This window comes from Oryzias latipes, chromosome 21 (assembly GCF_002234675.1).
Source record: "Oryzias latipes chromosome 21, ASM223467v1".
Lineage (NCBI taxonomy): Eukaryota > Metazoa > Chordata > Actinopteri > Beloniformes > Adrianichthyidae > Oryzias > Oryzias latipes.
This window is the reverse complement of record NC_019879.2, coordinates 25,393,738-25,415,900: the sequence shown is the minus strand read 5'-3', so window position 1 is coordinate 25,415,900 and position 22,163 is coordinate 25,393,738. Positions and strand designations below refer to the sequence as shown.

The window sequence follows — 22,163 nt, the reverse complement described above, 5'->3', positions numbered from 1 at the left end:
GATCCATTTTCTTTTTGCTAATAATGACATCTTTAATTTTCAGCCCACATTTTAAAATACATCAATTGCAACAGTTGTACAATAAGTCTAACTTTGCTTTTGCCTTTTGTTTTTATTCTGTACGTGTTCTAGACTGCAAGTAACTGAAACACAAAAAAATGGTTAAACCTTTTAGGATCAACTTTTTATGAAAGCCAGTGAGTTACTGCCCACTCATGTCCATTTGCTCAGCGGAAAAAATTCCTGCATGCGACCATCAACCCCATCATTCTGCACTTGTTCTCTTATCAGTCTCCAGCAGGAAAGCACTTTCCTGCAGCAGAATAGAATATTGGGCCATTTACTGTGATGAATAGCTTTACGCGAAGGCTTACCTGTTGTGTAGGGGTGGAGGTGGGGGGTTACTGAGGCAGAGAAGCAGGAAGTAAGAGGAAAAAACTCAAAAAGTGACATTAGCAAGGAGGTCCATAATGAGCTGGAAGCAGCACAGACTGGGGGGGTCAATTCCAATAATAAGAGGTTTGTGTCACCAAAGGTGCCGGGAGTCGGAGATGCGAATCATTATATAAAGGCCAACTTACTGTCTGAACTCAACATTGCTCATTACCTGGCGCAAAGGACAGCAACAGTCAACTTAATTTCTTTTTTTATTACAAAAATACATTTGCGCTGCTGAATAAATAGGAATAATAGACTATTAGAATTATTCTAAACAGGTTTTTCCCAGTCGATTGGTAGGAAATCGAAAAGAAAATTTCATTTTTCTTTGCAGAAAACGATTCTCCTCTGAATAAGTCAGCATCAGTCAGGTCTCTGTCATTATGACAGTTGTTTCTTTTTGGCTCCGCCATTGCTGCAGTAAATAAACAGTCCATTTCTTTGGGGAGGACACATTGCTCTTCTTTTGTTGCCATTTTTATGTGATTTGCTCAAAATTCAATTCAGGCCCGGAAGTCTAAAATTCATGCCATCTGTACTGCTACACTCCAAATATAAAGATGAATGATGCATTACTACTGCTCCCCTTTGCAGAAAAAAATGATGCCAAATTATATTTAGCCGTTTCCAGCCTGTGATTGACTGGCACCCTGCCCCTGGTGTTTCCATTATTTCACCCATTAAATAAAAGCTCCAACTACCTTTTTGTACTCTTAAAAATGAATGATTGAATGATTTTCTTTTGTACACTGCTCACAGTGTGGAATCATGAAGGATTCTGACAATCCTCCTGTTTCACATCAAATCACTGGCGGATAGTTTTTCACTTTGAAGGAGGCGCGGTGTACTGGTTAATCTCAGGAGAGGTGGGAGTAAATTTAAACACACCAGCATGTTTTTGTTTGTACACAGAAGTTGCAACATATACCCTTCTTTTTTTGTAACTAAGAGTGCGTCAATTATCCAAATCATTTTCAGATTGAGTGTCAGCGAGGGTATTATGAGTAGTTTTAGCCGGTGAACTGTGTGTTTTCTGCATGTGTGGGGATGAGGTGACGTGACTTGGGAGGAAATGTTTAACAGGATCTGCAAAAGCCTGAGGGAAATCACAGTTACAGCCCCGTGTTTTCTTCTTTTCTTTTTCTTTTTTTTTCCAAGAGCTGCTCATAAACAGCAGCACAGATGGCTGTATTACAGTGTGCAACAATAATGTTTAGAATGCCGCTTGCAGACTGAAATTCTTCCCAGCAGTGAGTTGCAACGTCGAAAGATCTCCTTTCATAACAAAAAATGTCGCCTTCTCTGACATTTAACACTTATTATCTGTTAGTGAGACAGGGGTCATTAAGTTTTAATAACAGCTAAATAAATGTCTGTATCTTTATTGTTTGTGTGCAAGTTGACGCAAAGGGAGAGTCATCATTTCACCAGCTTGCACTTTCATATCTTTGTGATGCAAAGGTTTTCTCACAAATCAATGCAATAGCAGCTAAAGGCTGATCCACTGGTTTAATCTGTGGTGTCTTGTTCCGTTGACAGAAAAAAAAGAAAGTAGACCAGTCGTTAAACAATCAGAATGTTTACTTCGCCTGCATCACGTCTGCGTTTCACATCCGTCTCTCTGCACCGCAAGGAGTTTCATTTCCAGTCCGTTGACACATCAATGTTGCGGCAAAAAAAACAGGGAACGGGTCCAGGTTTCAAAATAGAAACTTCTATTGTACTTTCAAAACAAATCTTATCAAATTTTGTTTTACATTTAAGGTGACATGCCCACGGGATAACCCACATTAACAACAAAGATAATGCAGACGTCCATTTTTGTCATGGACGACAAAAAATGAGTGAGGAAGGAGTGGACATGAAGCCTGACTGGGTAGAGGTGAAGATATCAGGATGAACTACTCTGTACAGGGGAGGCAGGATAAACCACTGCTCTGGGAGCCAAGCAGGGAGGGGGACAGACCAGAGATGCAACTAAGACACTAGAAGTATTTCTATTGACTATAAAAGTACGCAAATTGGATTTGCATTAATAAAGTTGGAGAAAACTTGCATTTATTGCAACAAGGTTTTTGCACTTGGAGGGGGGAGTTTTTGAGGCGTATCGAAATTGTAAAAACTACAATGGAAACCATTTTTCTGAATTAAATGAGTCACATGACCAACAACTGGATGGCAGTGTACTACTTGGTAGGAACCGGCTGCCTTGGGCACTGCACATCGGGCGCCACAGGAGGTCCCACAGAATCACACAGCTCATCAAAATTTGACTGTCATGTGGAAATGTTAGATCCACAGCTCCTCTGTAAAATCCCCAACCACGATTACCCAAAATCCTTCATCCATCGTTGCTCCATGGCCTGAATAAGACCCCGACGTCTCCTTTGATAGATGATGATGAGCGCTATTGCCGTGGCAGGAATGTGAATGCATCTGCTGTCAATCAAAGTATTGTTCACATCCGTTGCCATGTTTTTGAATGGCTTATCGCCTGGGTTGGTTTGTGTTTATTTGCATTATTAGGATTTCATGGGAACAGTGTAATTGTAAATTTGTGGTTTTTTGACATTTCTATAATTTCAATCAAGTTTTTGCAGATCAAATCAAATCAAACTTTATTTATAAAGCACTTTTAATATGCAAATATAACACAAAGTGCGGTAACACTTTATATTAAGATTCCTTAACAAGCTCTGTTAACACATTAACAAGCATTATAAATGAATTTATAGGGTGTTAGTAAGACATTTATTAGTACAATAAGTCTAATAAGGTTTATTAAATTACTTAGTTAACACATTTACAAGCATTATTATTAGGATGTTTTCAAGATGCTAATGATGCATTTACTGATATTATAAGTGCCTAACAAATGTGTCAGTGTTAATAAGCTTAATAAGATTTATTAACAACCTTTGTTAACAAATTAAGAAGTATTATTATTGTTTGGGGTTCTAGTAAGATATTTATTAGCATTATAGATGCCTGACACAAGCCGAAGTGTTCATAAGCTTAATAAGTTTTATTAACTAACTTAACAAATTGATAGGCTTTATTAATGTGTCAGATGCTAGTAAGATATTTATTAGCATTATAGATGTCTTGCAAATACCTGAAAGTGTTAATAAGATTTATTAACATCTAAAGTCAGACCATTGTCTTCTAAATCCATATTACTAAACTGCTTATAAGCTTTACAAATGTATTAATTAACTCTGTTAATAGTTTATTAATTGTTTTGCAGCACCTCATCTAAAGTGTGGACGTTTTTTACCACAAACAACCACAAAGCATAAAGATTGTAAAAAGAACTTTATGACATTAAAACAGACTAAACATACACAAATCCCTCTGTAAAAGATATATAATAATTTAATTCAGACAAATAATTTTTTTTAAAAAACATATATACTGGCGTTGGATGACTATAGCATCATAGCTATAAGGATAAAGTATTAGCAAAAAAAAAAAAAAAAGATAAAGTATTAGCATCTATCCTGAGTGAAACATTCATTGCAAATCCCATCACCAGGAGACAATTCTCTGCATTCAATGCCAACTGCATTCAACCACTGTTGCCTTGCTTCAAAGTCCACAAGAAAGTTGCACAAGCCAGTCATTTTTGAAGAACGAAGACAATAAACCTACAGGAGCCATGCTAAAGCTAACACGCTAACGACCGACCGGTACAGAATCAAAGATGGGCGGGGCTTTTTTCGTCACCTGTGTGAAAGCAAAGTCTAAGAGGCCATTCAATTGGCTGAAAGTGAGCACGCCTGTTTTGCTGATGAGTTTGATTGACAGATTCATTAGCCAATGGTGACATTGCTTAACCTGCCCATCTTTGATTCATAGATGGGCAGGTTAGCGTGTTAGCTTTAGCATGGCTCCTGTAGGTTTATTGTCTTCGTTCTTCAAAAATGACTGGCTTGTGCAACTTTCTAGTGGACTTTGAAGCAAGGCAACAGTGGTTGAATGCAGTTGGCATTGAATGCAGAGAATTGTCTCCTGGTGATGGGATTTGCAATGAATGTTTCACTCAGGATAGATGCTAATACTTTATCCTTATTAGCTATGATGCTAGTCATCCAACACCAGTATATATGTTTTTTTTAAAAAATTATTTGTCTGAATTAAATTATTATATATCTTTTACAGAACGATTTGTGTATGTTTAGTCTGTTTTAATGTCATAAAGTTCTTTTTACAATCTTTATGCTTTGTGGTTGTTTGTGCTAAAATACGTCCACACTTTAGATGAGGTGCTGCAAAACAATTAATAAACTATTAACAGAGTTAATTAATACATTTGTAAAGCTTATAAGCAGTTTAGTAATATGGATTTAGAAGACAATGGTCTGACTTTAGATGTTAATAAATCTTATTAACACTTTCAGGTATTTGCAAGGCATCTATAATGCTAATAAGTATCTTACTAGCATCTGACACATTAATAAAGCCTATTAATTTGTTAAGTTAGTTAATAAAACTTATTAAACTTATGAACACTTCGGCTTGTGTCAGGCATCTATAATGCTAATAAATATCTTACTAGAACCCCAAACAATAATAATACTTCTTAATTTGTTAACAAAGGTTGTTAATAAATCTTATTAAGCTTATTAACACTGACACATTTGTTAGGCACCTATAATATCAGTAAATGCATCATTAGCATCTTGAAAACATCCTAATAATAATGCTTGTAAATGTGTTAACTAAGTAATTTAATAAACCTTATTAGACTTATTGTACTAATAAATGTCTTACTAACACCCTATAAATTCATTTATAATGCTTGTTAATGTGTTAACAGAGCTTGTTAAGGAATCTTAATATAAAGTGTTACCCAAAGTGCTTATGTGTTATGGAAACGCAGCTTGTGTAAAATGACTGACAGTTGTGACACGGACTCCCCACACAACGCAACAGAGGAGCACTGCAGGCAGACCAGTGTAGGTTTGGCGTTATACTAATTGATTAGGGCATCAATGTAAGATTTTTGTGTTTGACAGCATTAACAGGATGTTAATGTTCCTAATTTTGCATTTGTTAATGAAGGTTTTGGCGTGTGTCCTTGCCATCCTTACCGTAATTAAGAATAATATTATTTAAACACAAAGTCTGTGCTTCACTTTAGAAATGAAAATCATTTTATGACTGCCTAGGAAAAAAAACCCACAAAAGCAAGTCATTCATCATAAACGGCGACACTGACAGCACTGTGTTTTGCTGCACTCAGAAAAATCTCCTCACTTGTTGCACCTGGCAGGGCTGACTTTTTAACACAATTAGTGTGCGAGTGAGTCAAGGCCCAAGAATAACAGCCACGACAAGCAGAGCTGACAAGAAAGGACCCTAAATTCAGGCTTCTGCTCTGCAGGTGAACCCAGAACAAATAGCTGGGCTCCACTCTGACACCCATTCATTCCAGCCGTATGCTGGCTCTAAAATGAAGCTCGACGCTTTTCAACTGTCTAAGTGCACTAAATGCCCTGTAAATATTAGATGTAAATATTGGGTTCGTGCATCAAAGAAAAAAAAATTGTATTTCAATTTTCAGAAACCTCAGATTTATAAATATTTATTTTTTTCCAGGATATGTTTATACCAAGTTTATTTACACAAAAACGTGCTTATAGCGTGCATTTTTCTTTCACCTTAGGGTAATGCAAATTGCCAGGAACGAAAGATTGAGTTTAAGAATCTCCATGTATTTTTCTCTTTTTTTTTCTATTCTGGCTTCCACAGCAAAACCAATGATGAATTTGGTTTTGAACACTGCCGTTTGCAGTTCACGCATTGCACAAGCGTTGAGGCTGAGCTTAAAGTTTCTATTCAGAAACGTCTCAAATGCACAGAAACTGACTCTTCAGTCTGATGTGAACTCAAATTATTTCTCACAAAGGTGGTTTGGACATTGACTGTAAAGAGAAATGGACTTGTGACACCTCCCCCCCTGGCGTTTTAAACAGGAAGTACCTGCTGGCTCGAAGAAGCCAAAATCCCATAGAATTCTATTTAGAAATAACTATTTGTCAGAATAACAATTCTAGTTCTACTCAGGATAGTTTTTCTGTAGTGCAAATTAGATGCCTCAATAAAAGTATGTGTTCTCACACCAAACAATGGATTGACAAATTCAAGAGGTGAGGGTGTGGACCTCCAACAAGTTCACTCCAGATTGGCGGGAGTGGTTGCCATAGAAATGTTGACTCACACTGATGTCTGGCTTCAATATGGTGGCATTCATTTGGCAAAAAAATGGGGACTGAATTTACTTAATTTTGTTGGAGGCAAAAGTAAGTGACGTCATGCTCACTCGGTCCAGGTCTCATATACAGTCAATGGGTTTGGATCAGATGATTTAATTTTATGCATTTATAATCAAATTTGACCATTCAAAGGTCAATACATTTGACATTGTCGATTCGTCTTTTTTATTTGAGACACATTTCCATGGATGCAGGAGAAAGTATGGAGTACAGAAACGAGGTCAGTGCATGAGACAACATTTCCAGAGCAGCAAAGAAAAAAAAGTGTTTTTTAAGGGTAACATTCCAACTTCTTTAGCTAAACTGCAGTTAAGCAGATGTAGCTCAAAGTTCATGCCAACCCTTCAACTAATTGCTTAAAAATCTCCTCAATAAGGAGAGCATGTTCATAAAAAGTCTCTGGAATTAGCTTTAAAACATCTGTAACAGGGCCTACCAACCAGCTGTAGTGAGGAAACTCAAAAAGCAAGAGTGTCCCAGCAGCTATTACACAAGGAACAGATGCAACAGATCAATATGAGATTAATGCAGCAACAGTATTTAAAGGCAGGCACTTAGTCCACAAGGCAGCCGCTTTACCTACATCAACACAGAGCCACTCCAGCAACTAACAGCAACACATAAGTTTAAAATAGCAACATATAGACGTCATTAAGAAAACCTGTAGCATAGAATGCAGTGAAACACATCCTCGCCATTACACACTCCCACACAGACACGCATGAACCTTACTGTAAACATTCAAGTCAAGAATTTTCTTGGTCAACAGAGATGAGTCACACAAAGTTCTTCATATATGTGGGTATTTACACTCAAAAATGGACTTTTGTCAAATAATCTTTACATACCTTCACTCACAGTAATAGACGATGCTGTTTTAATGCTACAATAAATGGTCCCTTTCCCCTCTTCACATTACTGTCCCAATGAGCACAGTGTTGGCCTGAAACAAGGGTTGTGAGATGCTGTGTTGCCGTGGTAACTGTCCCTTCTGGATTGTGTCCACATCTCTCTCAGCAGTTTCCCATGGTGCTGACTGTAGTGTAACTGAACTTTGACATGGAGGCCCCCGTTGCCATAACGTCTTCCTCGATGTCGCGTAGCCCACGACGGCGGCAGCAGTGACGACAGGGAGCGCCGCACCACGAGAAAGTGGAGAGCAGGGCTTTGCGGAAGCGAGTGTTCATGAAGCAGTAGATGATGGGGTTGACACAGGCGGAGGTGTAGCTCAGCAAGTGGATAAAAGCAATAGGTGCTCCGGAGAGAGCACGGGTGGCGGAGCTGTCATCAAAAGCCCTCCAGGTGTTGACACAGTACAGAGGCATCCAACAGAGAAAGAAAAGGACGACGATGACCACAAGCATACGGATGACTCGCTTCTTGGCCTCCAGCTTGGCCTCTGACGTGTTGCTGCGTGGTCTGTCCGCTTTTACCTGCCTGATTGATGCAGCCATGGTGGACATTTCCATTGAGTGGGGCCTCTGGACCACAGTAACATAACAGCCATCTCCATCGTCGCTAACATTAGACACGGTTGAGGTCAGGCCATTCTTCACATCTGCATGAACAGCAGGAAAACACAAATTATTTCTGTGCGAATTAACTACTGAGCACTTCAACATTCTGTTTAAAACCTGACCTACTAACTCAGAAGCGTCAACGTTTTTATTTTATATTTTTTTTATTATTTACTTTTTTTCCCTAAAAGAATAACAAGGAAAATCAACTGATTTTCATTTTAATGAACCAGGAACTAATATCTCATTACTGAAACAAAAAAAGACCAAAAACTACACAATGTGCTCAGCCTTCTAAAAACTTGACAGGTATGAAAAAAAAACGAAAAACAAATACACAAACCATAACCTTTAAAGGTCCACTCCATTCATTGTTTGATCTCTTTTAAAAGCATTCCCGGTGATGTTTTATTTTTGATTATGGCATTTCTTTAAAAAAAAAAAAGCTGTTGTTTTCTAGGACATAGTTTCTGCAGAGCGGCAGTAGCTCAATCGAAAACTGCCTCTGAACTGTGAGCCGAACTGTTAGCATGGAGTAAGCCCAAGTTTCCCATCATCCATCTGTTTAAATGCTTTCCCGCTAGCTTAGAGCCCCTCACAACCTCAACCTAACATTAGCGGTGCAGCAAAAATGGCGAGCAATATTGGAGCCATCCAGGCTTACAGATTAGAGCCAGATTCCAGGTTGGACGATTAAACAAAAGATGTACACAGATCTAGTCGTCTACAGAATTGAGGAACTCTAATTCTTTCCAATTTTGGATTTTTCTCACAGCTAACAGGCTTTTCTGAAATATCAAACACCAGCTCTGCTTTTCTTGTATTTTGCACTATACAGGAAAACTCACAAAACACAAAAGGGCAGAACACAATGAGCTCTGTCCTACCATAATTCAATTACTCACCAATCCCGGATGCTGATGATAAAAATAAGATTTACGTATTCATTTTTGAATAGCAGAAAAACAAGTTTACTCTAAAAGCAAAAAGAAAAAGCAAAAAATCAATCTCACCGAGTGACAAGAACTTTGGGATACTTTGGACTGCTTATATTATTCCCTTTTTTTAAGCAATATTGGTACCCATAATTTCCGGACCATAGAGCACACCTGATTATAAGCCGCACCCATTACATTTTTAAACCATTTTGTACATGCATTAGCCGCACCTGTCTATAAGCCGCATGTGCCCACATTGAAACGTGTTGTAGAACGAGGATGTGTATGTGCTGAAACCGCGCGCTAGTGTAAGAAAGAGGAGGGAGCTGAAGGAGGGGAGAGCTCGTGCAGCGCAAGAGGGAGCGAGAGTGCGCAGCGGAAGTGTCTTCTTTATTAACCCGCCCTGGAGGCTCTGAGGGTCCGAACGCTAAAGTGAAACCCGAAGGAAGATAGAGGATCTCCCTGCATTTTCCAACCACCGTCAGAAAGAAAATAGTAATCGCAGGAAAGGTTCAACACATGGTATATTTACAAAGAAAGACGGTACACAGAAAGAGTTTTCTAAATTTGAATAATATACCTGAGCTTTTCTTTCCAAACAGTGCCTGTGACGCGGCAGTAACACGGCAGCAATATGGTAGAAACAGCACTAACAGGGCTGGTTAAAAAAAACATACCAGTAAAAGTCATAGAGAGCAGCAGTAACTTATAGACACCGGAAGTTTCCTTCCACAACAGTGACACACCGTAACACAGCACTAACAGGGCTGCTTTAACCCTTGTGCTATCTTAGATGACCCCACCCTTGCATTGACGTGTTCTCCCTACCATGACAAAGGTGGATAAAGGTGGAAAGATTTCATGTAATCCATGGACACCAGTGAAGATCACAAATCATTGGAGAAAAAAGGTTCAGAGCACTGTCTAGTGGGTCTAGATGACCCCAACTCCCAATGTAAAAGTGCCTAGGATAGCACAAGGGTTACAAAATATAAATGTAAAAGTCACCTAGACTTTCTTCATGTTCCTTCTGTGCACTGAAACCATGGAAGTCTTCCTCCTCAGTGTTGGAGTGGAATAGCGTCAAACATTTCTCGCCACACACTCTTTCAGTGTCTCCTTCGTTGACGCTGTCAGTGTCACTCTCATCCTCATCCAGGCAAATTCTCTCCTGAGCTTGCGCTGTCCTCTCCGTCAAGCAGCAGACCGGCTTTTCCAAACCCGTTGGTCATGGTGGATTTTTTCACACTGCTAATTAACTTGAAATCTGCGTCATATGCATTTCTTCTTGCATTTTCCATGATGAGGGTCTGTTCGTGGTATTCATTCACAAAGCAGGAATTTACATTAAACATGCATCTTCATCGACACATATACCGTATTCCCCCTGTCTCACTCAAACCCTTTCTGCTCGTGCGCCCCTCGCGGTTGTTAGAAAAAATGCATTAAAAAAAGAAAAAGAAAAAAATGCATAAATGAGCCGCATGATTGAATAAGCCGCTGGGTTGAAAGCGTGTGACAAAAGTAGCGGTTTATAATCCGGAAATTACGGTAAATTTGGGCTTGCTCTGCTAAAAAGACTATTTTCAAAAACTTAAGAAAAGCTGATTTGCTTTTTTTTTCCGTTTTTTGTGAACATCCATTCTCCCTAATGGAAGACAAAATGACTCACTGTTCCTGCCGAGCTGCAGTAATTATCCATCAGGGGACTTTACTGTGTGTTGTCATTATTTCATAATCCTGCTTGACTTTGAATGACGAAAATTATAATTAACACACATTAAGGGTTTCAAGGCAACCCTTGACTGAGAGACTGAGATACTTAAGGCTACATTTTTTATGAATTTCAAATAATTTTCATGTTTTTTTTTCTTTTACTGTTTGATTTTACACCTATCTGAAGTGCAAAAAGCATTCTGAAAATCTCCATAATTACAGGTAACTTGTTTATCATGTTGATTTATCAGATTTCTACTGAAATATTGATGTTTTTATCTTAGTTAGAAGATAACCATTAGAAAAAAAGAACTCGATAGGTTGTTTTATTTTCCTTTAAAGGGTTTAGAAAAACACTATCTCACACAGTTAACATAAATCCATCTTGATAACATCTGCTCGTTTATTGCAGTTTTTCTGTACATCAGCTGCATGCAGACCAAAAAAATTCTTGAAGATTTTGTAAAACAAAATTCTCCAGTCCTGAGGGAGCTGAGGGTTGTGCTTACTTTTGGTTTTTTAGTTAAGTCAAATAAAAAACATGTGGGTTTTTTTTTCTAATGGCTTATCTTTTCATTTGATCCCATCTTGCATGTTTCTTGTTTAGAAGCAAATGATAAATGAGAACAAACTGTCATTTTAAACGTAGTTTCTCTAGAATGTTTCACCTTCAGTTCTGAACAGTTATTTGCCATTTGCAATTTTGCTTTTTTATTTTTTGTCTTCTGTGTCCTGATTGGCTGTAAGCCTTGTCAATCAATGTTCTCTGGGCCGTTTCTCCTGCACAAAATGCAATCAGCCAACTAAATCTTTATAAATCGCTGATTGTGAGCCGACCTTTGCATTCTATAACACTGGACTTGTTTTTCTAGAAAAGTTTGAAGTTTGAGAGTTTAAACAAAATAAAGAAAAATGTAAAAATTGATTGAAATCTGTCTGAAATACATGTATAAAATTTGTAGGCGATCCCTAAAACAAACAAGAAAACACTGTACAGCAAATTAAAAAAAAAAAACGGCTACTTTGACTTTGAAAGTCGTCAAGACAGTCTTTCAACTTTCTAAAAAACTTTATTTACAAAGCAGCTTAACATTTTCCATTCACCTTTTCCAAAGAAAACCTGGTGGCCTGTGTGCAGCCAGTGACATTCAGCTCTGATGTTCTGCCGGTGACAACGGGAAAGACACTTTGCTTGAGTCACTGCTTAATTGTAGGTTGTTCATTACAAACAAAACTGCTTGTTTGCAACTTTCCGCTCTTTTGCTCTGCTGCAGTCGGCCTTTGACATCATTAAGAGATGCGTTTAAACATAAATTTATTTACAGAAGGTCACTTTCAAACCCGCAGGTGCATGTGCACCGTACAGACACTTGTGAAAAATATAAATCTAGTGTATTTTTTACTATTCTAACCCACCTATTCCTGTTCAGTTAAAGAGTTGTTAAAATAATTCTATTCTTCATTTTGAAAATTTCAAGTACCTGGGTGTTTACAGAAAAAGCACAAGGTGATTTTTTATTTTTTCTCAAATCTTCAAAATTTCCTGTGTCTCTGCTCTTTTTCCGTGCATAAACTCACCAGTAGAGTCTTTTTTCTGGCCCATCTCAAACCGGATTCCTCGATAAAGTTCCCTGGAGATCAGTCCGTAGGCAATGATCATAACCACTCCAGGAATGGCAAACAATATTAGCAGAAGCATTACATACCTGCAAGAGACAACAAAAATAAATGAACTAATCATAATGACTATAAAATCAATGTAAAAAAAAACATATTTAAAGAAAAAGATAAATCGTGGATGGAAACAAATATAAAGAGTATTCTTAAAGACTGGATGACTGGACCTTGACCTTAAAGTTAAAGCTTACATAATGAAAAAACTTAAATTTACTATTTTTCACAAATCATCTTTTTTTCTGTTTCCTCCCACATCTTGCAATGTTTGTCTATTTCTGTGCTTAAGATATGAATCACTCATAATCCTCTGTTAAATGAGTAGTTATTTGAAAATTGATCATACAGTAAACAGAAGAAGTGAATGGAAAAAAATAACCTTTTTTGACCGTTTGTCTTCTTATATTAAAGTCCTGTAACCTGCAGTTACATCAGCATTTAGACCTGAGGCTAAGCTGTTTTGGGATCTTTTACCAAATATACACCAAAACTCTTTGTTACTGAATCTAAGCAATATTCTGCAGCCCATTGAGACGACTGTTGTTGTGAATTTGGGATATATAAATAAAATTGAATTGAATTGAATTGAATTGAATTGAATTGAATTACTGAATCAACAGCCAATGCCAGCCTCTGCAAACGCATGTATATGGGGTTTCTGTCATGGTTTCAGTTTGTTGTGTCTTGTTTTTCGCTTTAGTTCTTGTCCTGTCTTGTTTGGTTCTGTTTCCTGTTTTATTTTGAAAGGTTTCCTGTCTTGTCATGTTTCTTGAGTTTTACTTCCTTTGGTCCCCATCTGCCCTAATCGTGTTCACCTGTGTCTTGTCTGCCCTGTCTGTATATAAGTCTTGTCTCTGCCTTCCTCCTGTGTTGGTCCATTATTCCTGTCTGGTGTTCATGTCATGCCATGTTCCATGTTCCATGTTCCATGTTCCATGTTCCATGTTCCATGTTCCATGTTCCATGTTCCATGTTCCATGTTCCATGTTCCATGTTCCTCGCCTCGCCATGCCACGCCACGCCACGCCACGTCACGCCACGTCACGCCACGCCACGCCACGCCACAGTGAGTTTTTGTTTTGACATCCTGCTCTGCAGCGCTTTTTGTTTGTTTTTTGTGAATTAAACCCACTAGCCCTGATCCTCATGCCTCCGCCTCTGCATCTGGGTCCAACCGGCTCTCGAGCCACCCTCCATCATGACAGAATGGACCAACCTAATTTTCTGGACCCAGCAGAGCGGGACATGCAGCTGCTTGAGGCTTTCTGCCAAGAAGCAGAGCGGACCAGGGAATACTGGGTGTATGACCAGGCCCAGTTTGCCTCATATCCCTGGAGTGGGAGCCACCAGGACTTTACTGGGAGCCGTCTTGCCCTGAGGGGGGGTCGTCGCCGCCACCGTCCCCGTCCTGTTTTTGTTCCGGCGGTGGTCCCGGATGCACCACATCCTGTGCCAGTGGTGGTCCTGGATGCACCCCAGCCCTTCCTGTTCCGGTGGTGGTCCCGAACACACCACAGCCTGATCTTGTGGTGCTCCTGGATGCGCCCCGACCCGTCCCGGCTCCCAGGGGGGTGCCGCCTGCGCCCCGACCCGTCCCGGCTCCCAGGGGGGTGCCGCCTGCGCCCCGACGCGTCCCGGCTCCCAGGGGGGTGCCGCCTGCGCCCCGACGCGTCCCGGCTCCCAGGGGGGTGCCGCCTGCGCCCCGACGCGTCCCGGCTCCCAGGGGGGTGCCGCCTGCGCCCCGACGCGTCCCGGCTCCCAGGGGGGGTGCCGCCTGCGCCCCGACGCGTCCCGGCTCCCAGGGGGGGTGCCGCCTGCGCCCCGACGCGTCCCGGCTCCCAGGGGGGTGCCGCCTGCACCCCGACGCGTCCCGGCTCCCAGGGGGGTGCCGCCTGCACCCCGACAGGTCCCCGCTTCCAAGGGCATTCCTGACCCTCCAGCCGGCTCCACGCCCGACCCGCCAGAGCCCGACTGCTGGCCCGACCCGCCAGAGCCCGACTGCTGGCCCGACCCGCCAGAGCCCGACTGCTGGCCCGACCCGCCAGAGCCCGACTGCTGGCCCGACCCGCCAGAGCCCGACGACTCCACGCCTGACCGCTCGGCCCCCCCGGCCGTCTTCCGGACTCTTTCAACTATGTTGCCCGTCGAAGTTTGTCCTCCGGGCATCCCCCCCTCAAGTGACTTTTTGGAACCTCGGAGCGGTTCCTTGAGGGGGGGGTACTGTCATGGTTTCAGTTTGTTGTGTCTTGTTTTTCGCTTTAGTTCTTGTCCTGCCTTGTTTGGTTCTGTTTCCTGTTTTATTTTGAAAAGTTTCCTGTCTTGTCATGTTTCTTGAGTTTTACTTCCTTTGGTCCCCATCTGCCCTAATCGTGTTCACCTGTGTCTTGTCTGCCCTGTCTGTATATAAGTCTTGTCTCTGCCTTCCTCCTATGTTGGTCCATTATTCCTGTCTGGTGTTCATGTCATGCCATGTTCCTCGTCACGCCACGCCACAGTGAGTTTTTGTTTTTGTTCTGACATCCTGCTCTGCAGCGCTTTTTGTTTTTTTGTGAATTAAACCCACTAGCCCTGATCCTCATGCCTCCGCCTCTGCGTCTGGGTCCAACCGGCTCTCGAGCCTCCCTCCACCATGACAGTTTCGGCCTTTCATGTTCAAAACTCTTGTGTTCACTCGTCGCTACGCACGTTTTTAAGTTCGTTTTTGAGCTCTGCATACAAAATGCATGTCAAAAGTTAAACCAGTTGAACTTTGACCAATCAGGGATACAGATTTGGTCTTGACATATGGGTAGTGTCCTTTCCAAATTACAGAAGTGTCAATAGGTTGGAAATTGATCATGAAGCAGAAGTTAATAATTGTGGTGTGCCCGGATGGAATTATGTGACACCAAGTCTTTTGTATATCGGGATAGAGCTGTGAAAGAAAAAGCCTGGGCTTGAGATAGTAATCTATCCGACACTTACATGCATGCACTGTGGTTATGCACACGTGTCCAGGCTCTCTGGCAGCAGGTATGTGCCGATCTATCAGTCTGGCTTAAGGTTTCAATCACGGCTTCACCGTCACTTTGTGTGTTTGGTGACATGAGTGCCATCAATATAGGAGGATTATTATCTATCATTATCATAACTCTTTGTATAGCATAAAAAACAATTTTCATAAACTGGAAAACAAGAAAAATATTAAAGTAAGTCAATACAGAAATCTGCTGTTTGATCATATCAGCTTGGAAAACATGTCAGCCCAAAGTTCAAGTACAAAAGGGATTTATTCAGACATACCTCTGGTTTGTTAGAAGATTCACAACCCCTGTTAAAGTAAAATATGCCCAACACAAGAGGCCTTCAGCTTTCATCTGTTTGCCCAGATGTTGGACATAACTAGTTAAAAAAAATTAAATATAAACCCCGGGGGCAAGATTTGCACCACTTCAACATTTCTCACAAAGCTTCTTTCAACTTTAAGTGCATGTGCTAGTATCGGGCAGCAACAGACCTGTGTAAATACTGTACACACACTCCACAAATGCCTGGTGTGTACATCACAAAACAAGAGAATAACTATATGGAAAACTGATGTCCAGAAATTGAGTCATGGCAATTGGACTTAAAATGTTCTTTGAAACGTTTGGCCATGGCGAAAGAGAACAATCACCTATCAATAGAAACTAGATGTAGCTCTTGTGGGTCTTTGACTTCTGTAAAGTACAAACACATGCTTGAATTATCTATTGCAGCAGACTGGCACTATGAAGACAAATCCACAGCCTCCATCCTGTTATTCTTTGTTGACCTAAAACACCATTTAGAGCCCTAACACCTACCAGGTCTGCTCAGCAGTTTGGATGGGCCACTTGTGGCGACACTTGTGCGCTGTGGTGTTGGCAGAACCCTGAAAAGGCTCCAGGTGACTGATAATTGGGTAGGGGACCATGATGATGAAGGCCAGCACCCATGTAGCAGCAATCACGCGGTAGGCATGGGAACGGGTTTGCCACACCCGTGACTTCAGGGGGTTGCAAATGGCACTGTAGCGCTCGATTGCTATGGCAACCAGGCTAAACGTGGAGATGCTCACTGATATGCCTGTAGAAGAGCAAAATGAGATTTTTGAAAACACAGTAATCAAAGGTTACTTAAGGTTGGCACATTATATTCAGGTGTTTTTTTAACAATTGTAACAAACAAAAAAAACACACACATGATTTAATCTTGTAGCTCAGATTAGGACACCAAGATTAAAACACTATCTCTGAGATACTCTACTATGAATTACAAAAAATAACATGCACAATCTTTTTATGAGAAAACATCTGTAAAATGATGCTTGGACAAGAACATAGAGTGAGGAACAAATGTGTGAACGTTATCTATCTCCAGGAAAGGAAATCATGGCCTCAGAGGAAGATGTAATCTGCCACGTCCGCAGACACAAGACAACATAGGAAATTACTCTTTACCTGTGTAACTCATGTCCCCAGGAAAAGGTCCTGTTTGTCTGTCTGTGTGTCCACATGTGTGTCTTTGCAGCTCACTTTTCACAGATTCTGATCTTGGACAAAGGAATATTTTCTTCCTATTATAGTTAGATTTTTGTCCAAGGATGTCTCCTCTTATCCTAACTGAATTCAGTGTGTCTGGGTGGGAAAAGAGTGGGAAAGCAACAGAGTGATTCCCAACTGTTAAGACATCTAACAAATATGCCATGATTCTAGTTCTTATTTTGGAGAAATATCTAAAAGAGTTTTGTGATGTAGCATCAAAAAGTCCAAAATCAGGACAATATAAGTATTTACTGATGACTTAAAGCTGCCAGAGCCTGCCTGCCACTTGAAGGCAGGCTCCGAGGAATCTGTAAATGAAACATTTTGAATGTTCGACATGTGGCCACACACTTTAATTGAGGCATCTTATTGGTCAGTTTGCAACGTGAATAACCTGCAATAAATAAAAACTATGAAAAAATAGGATCAGCAAGAACATGTTCTGACAAATAGAACTAGACTGACTAATAGCTGTTTATTTCTCTATAGAAGTCTATGGGACTTCTTGGAGCCAGTGGTTACTTCCCGGTTGATACGCCAGGGGGGAGGGGTCAGTCAGCCCAGTTCTCTTATAGAGTCAATAGCTTGCCCCCACGTCCAACGTTCATCAAACATTTGATTGTCAGAGTTTGTGAAGCACGCTTTCAAGTGTTGGTGTGGACTTTCATCAAGCTCACTCCTGATTGGTGAGAGTGGTTGCCATAGAAATGTTGACTCAGACTCAATCACTGCTTACTGACAACCTCTGGCTCCAACATGGCCATATTGTAAAAAAATAAAATAAAAATAAAACGGCAACACAATTGGCTTTATTTCGGTTTTGTATGGATGACGTCATACTGAGTTGATTCAGTTCTTAAAGTCAATGAGTTGTTCGGACACTTTTATTGTAGTAATGTTTCAGAGACGCCCCTTTGTTTTGGCATAATTTCAAGCTAGTGAGATATCTTTGTTCCCTCCAAGAGAGCCTTTCTTATTTTACTTTTTTAGGTCATTGTAAAGCATTAAAACACAGAATATAAGCTTTTGTTTTCTGTTCTTGCATTTTTGACTTCTTTGCTGTTATTACACGTCTGTTCATCAGTGTTCTCCACAAACAGATTTGAAAGTGTTGCAAAACTCTTCCACAAAATCCCAGAGAGTATTTTCATGCAAAAATCTATGCGTAGTTAGAGGCAGTTTCTAAAGAAAATATACAGTACATCAAATTAGAAGTTAACTGTGTGTAAATGTACTTGACTCATTTGGCCACTGTTGTTTATACATCCAATTAGATTTTTTTATATTATTGTGCCTCCTCTCTATTTATCACAGTGTTTGGTTTGGAAATAGTGAGCTGGAAGAAGTTGTGGTAAATTTTCCAAATGTCCAAGAATCTATAATCAGCAGTTTCTTACATGATCAACAGTTGTATTATTAGAATTTGCAGCATTATAACACACTCAGGGAGTAGAGTCACTCCATTCACCGCGTGCAGCCTTTCACAAACAACTGTGTCACAGCCAAACTTACAAAAGCCAAAGCACAGCAAGACTGTGAGGGCCGGGTCACCGGCAGGGCTGCAGTCTGTCTCAGCGGTGGTAAGTGAGGGAATTTGGGGCCAAGTTCTTCAGGTTTTCAATCTAAATGCAAAGATCAGAGCTCACACGGCCTCAGGCAACTGTCAAGAAAACATGTTGGCCCTCTACTTGTTAATGAAAATATCAGTAATACGGACCATAAACATATTCTTCTTATTGCAGATTTTGCCTTTTAGGTTTTTTTTTTTTTTTTGTCACAGTCATTTTTATAAAGAAACAAAAAAGTACTTGTAATGCAGCATGTGGGCAGCAGGAGCTGTAAGTCTCCTGGGAGAACCACGCTCTAGTTCTGCAAGAGAGCTACCTTTCTTTTTTTTACCATTTCTATCTGATGCCGTCTTTTTCTCAATCCTTTACATCCAATATACTTTTCAATCCTGTCTAAGGATGTAAAATATTTGGTTGAATCGACAGCATTAAACATATTAAGTTCATATAGATGATTTCTGACGATGTAAATCAGAGAATGCAAAAACAAGCTTCCCTCAAGTAAAACATCATATAATAATCCAGGAAGAGGGTTTAGAATTGTTATTTTTGAATTGACCTGCTTTGGGCAGTCAAAATGGAAAAGAATTATAGAAAACAAATGAAATACGTGAATATATATAAAAATCCCACCCCCTATTATGTTTATGTTTTGGGTTATTTGCTTGAAGTAACATGGGAGGAAGGACATTTACATAGTCCCACCCCGCTTGTGTTTTACTTACCAAAATGCAGCTAAATCTTTTCAAGTAAAAGTAAAGATAACTTTAGACTATGTCCTACCAAAGTTGGTGTGTTTAATCCACATGAAAAGTTCACCTGATTAAGATGCAACACTCCTTAATCCTGGTATGAAAGTGAAAGTAACTGAAGCCAGAAGAGTTCATCCTGTAACGGCTAGATATACGCAAGCGAGGAAGTCACCAATCACCACACTGTGAACCTGCCCAACTTTAGGGCAGAAGCAAAGAAACACACACTGGCTCCAACATCTGTGGTTGAATTTGATATCAAACACAACCAACCACTGAACTGACTTTAATGTACTTTATTGTATTCTGTACAACCATTTCTTTGGCCTGGAAATCGTGAAAAAATCCGCTCTAGAACAACCTTACTTGGTGGAAGTACCGGTAGTTCAACTTTCAACAGGCATCTTTGCCCCACATAATCTTCCATTTGTGGAAAGGAAGGGGGTTCAGGGATGCAATATTGGGCAAAACAGTGATGACAGAGACAGCATCACTTGTACGTCAGAAGGTGATGATGTCCCTAGAAGTGTAGGACAAACCTCAAGGGAACTGTAAGGCGTACCGCGGCTCCCCTTAAGATGCGGTCGCTCCTCTCTACGACCCTCCACGGACCCGGACAACCCAAAAACCCACAGAACCTATAAGGGTCGACCCCCCCTATGGGTGGATGTGACTAAGACTTTATATTTTCAGCAATTCACGCTACTGTACCTAACGTTGACATAAAAATCTACTTCAGGCAAAAGTAGTCAATCCATCTCTAAGTATTCTTTCACATGCATGAACTTATTAAAATGTATTAAATCAATTATAGATGGTTTTTAAAGCACCTGAATAAACTAGGTGTAAGAACCTAAAATGTATTTCATTTTCTTGCAATATGGATTTACAAAGGTCCCCTGTACCTGGAATTCAAAAATGTAAAGAAGGAGCCGAGCTCGGTGCTTAAAACATGTTCATGCAAATGCAGCACAAAGCTCATCAATGTGTATTTTAGCTAATTCACAACACTTTATTCTCAAGTGTTTATTTCCCCCTTTGCCCTTTCACTCACCCATGAGGTAGGACACGATCTTGCACATGGCTGCTCCAAATATGAAGTCCTTGAGGATGTTGGGGATGAGGGTGAAGGGCATGCAGAAGATGGCCATCATCAGGTCGCTCACAGCGAGAGACAGCAGGAAGGTGTTAGTGACGGTGCGCATTCGCTTGTTGACAGTGAGGACCACAATGATGAGCAGGTTTCCAAAGACACTCAGGAAGAAGATGAGCGAGTAAAGCAGGATCCGGAGCGTGTGGCCCTCTTCTGGAAGAGAAGGAGGCAGGATATTAAAGAATAAAAGCCTTTGACTGGATGAATGAGTAAATGTCCTTGGTTATATATGCTGATCTTTATTACAGAGATCACTGTGATCTGATGATGACAATACAGGTTCATCACTCTTTATTTATATGTCCATGTTGTGGGCAAACCACACAAGCCTTTTTTATCAAGGAATAGATGAACATAACAAGCTGAAATGTTTTTTCAAAAAACTGCTTTAATTCAATGATAGCTGCAAAGGAGTTAAATCAGAAACACAACTTGTTCTATTTTCTCAAATAATTAGTTTTTTTTACATTTTATTTTACCTATAGAAAAGTTAGTTCAGTCAAAAATGAACCCTTTTTTTATTATTAACATACTACATTTGGAAAACCACAAATAGGACTGTTTCCATAAAAGGGAATTAATGTGCAGAAAAACTCCAAAATCAGTTATTAAAATACTACATGTCTTATGTCACCCTTTTCTTTTGACTTGCCTCAAATTTGCTGCTTTTGATGGAAGTCAGAATGCGTTCATCAACCAGACACCCCCCTCTGTTTGTTGGAGGAGCTACCGTCACAAGTTTTAGCCTCATTATCCCATTTAGGCATTGACCGTATAAATCATTTACAGTGCATGGAAGACGCGGATGATGTTGAGAGATCGGGTTTATCTAATATGAAGAACCCTACAAAAGAGTCTGTAATCACGCCTCCATGTCTGTGTTCATGACATCATTCAGAGACTCTCCCGGTATGGTCAGGTTTACCATCTACTGCAGGAGCTGCCTCTGAGTGACGGACGCTTTCAGCGGTGATTCCATCTCTCTGTGACCCAGTTTGATCACTTTTTGTCCCTCATTAGTCCCAGGAGGAAAAAGTTAATGATAAAGAATAAAAGCAGAGGACTTTTTTTTAATTTTCTCCACACAAAAAGCAAGAACGTCACTTAAGTCCAGGAGAAGAACATTGCATCATGAGCCAAAACTGAGCTTCTGAACGGTTGATGTGACATGAATTATTCGCTAGAGTTCAGATATTTGAAACATTGCTCGGCACGTCAGAAGTTTTGAAACTCCGCGTTGCCGCACTGCGCAAAACACACTACCGCTAGACCGCCGGGCCTGATGCCGCATGACCTTAGATCCGCAACCTGTGGCACAAGTCACGTTGCGTGGGTGTGTATATAGTTTAAGATAGTATAAATAAATCTTTTTAATAACAAGCGTCACATGATGCCACACAACACAATATGTCCAGGGTCTGCTAATATTTGTCCTACAGCTATCATCCCCCTTATAATGGTTGATTTTTCTTTTTAATCCGTGCAATTTAAAATTAATGTTATGCCAGAATAACTGACATGTTTTTCTGTCTCATAACTATTCAGAATAAAACTTTATAAGTGGTGTTCCCAGTTTGAAAGTCCC

General features: G+C 40.4%; 1 protein-coding gene across 1 annotated transcript in view; it reads right to left on the bottom strand.

Moving 5' to 3' along the window:
• Positions 1–5,282: 5,282 nt before the first annotated feature.
• LOC101161683 (cholecystokinin receptor-like) overlaps positions 5,283–22,163 on the bottom strand; it is a 32,349-nt gene continuing 15,468 nt past the window's right edge. The window contains exons 2-5 of the mRNA XM_011489931.3: positions 20,480–20,731; positions 16,386–16,647; positions 12,466–12,593; positions 5,283–8,274 (exon numbers count right to left, since the gene is read on the bottom strand). Of these exons, the coding sequence (XP_011488233.1) occupies positions 7,730–8,274; positions 12,466–12,593; positions 16,386–16,647; positions 20,480–20,731 (1,187 nt within the window). The 3' untranslated portion in view covers positions 5,283–7,729. The remainder of the gene's footprint in view (positions 8,275–12,465; positions 12,594–16,385; positions 16,648–20,479; positions 20,732–22,163) is intronic.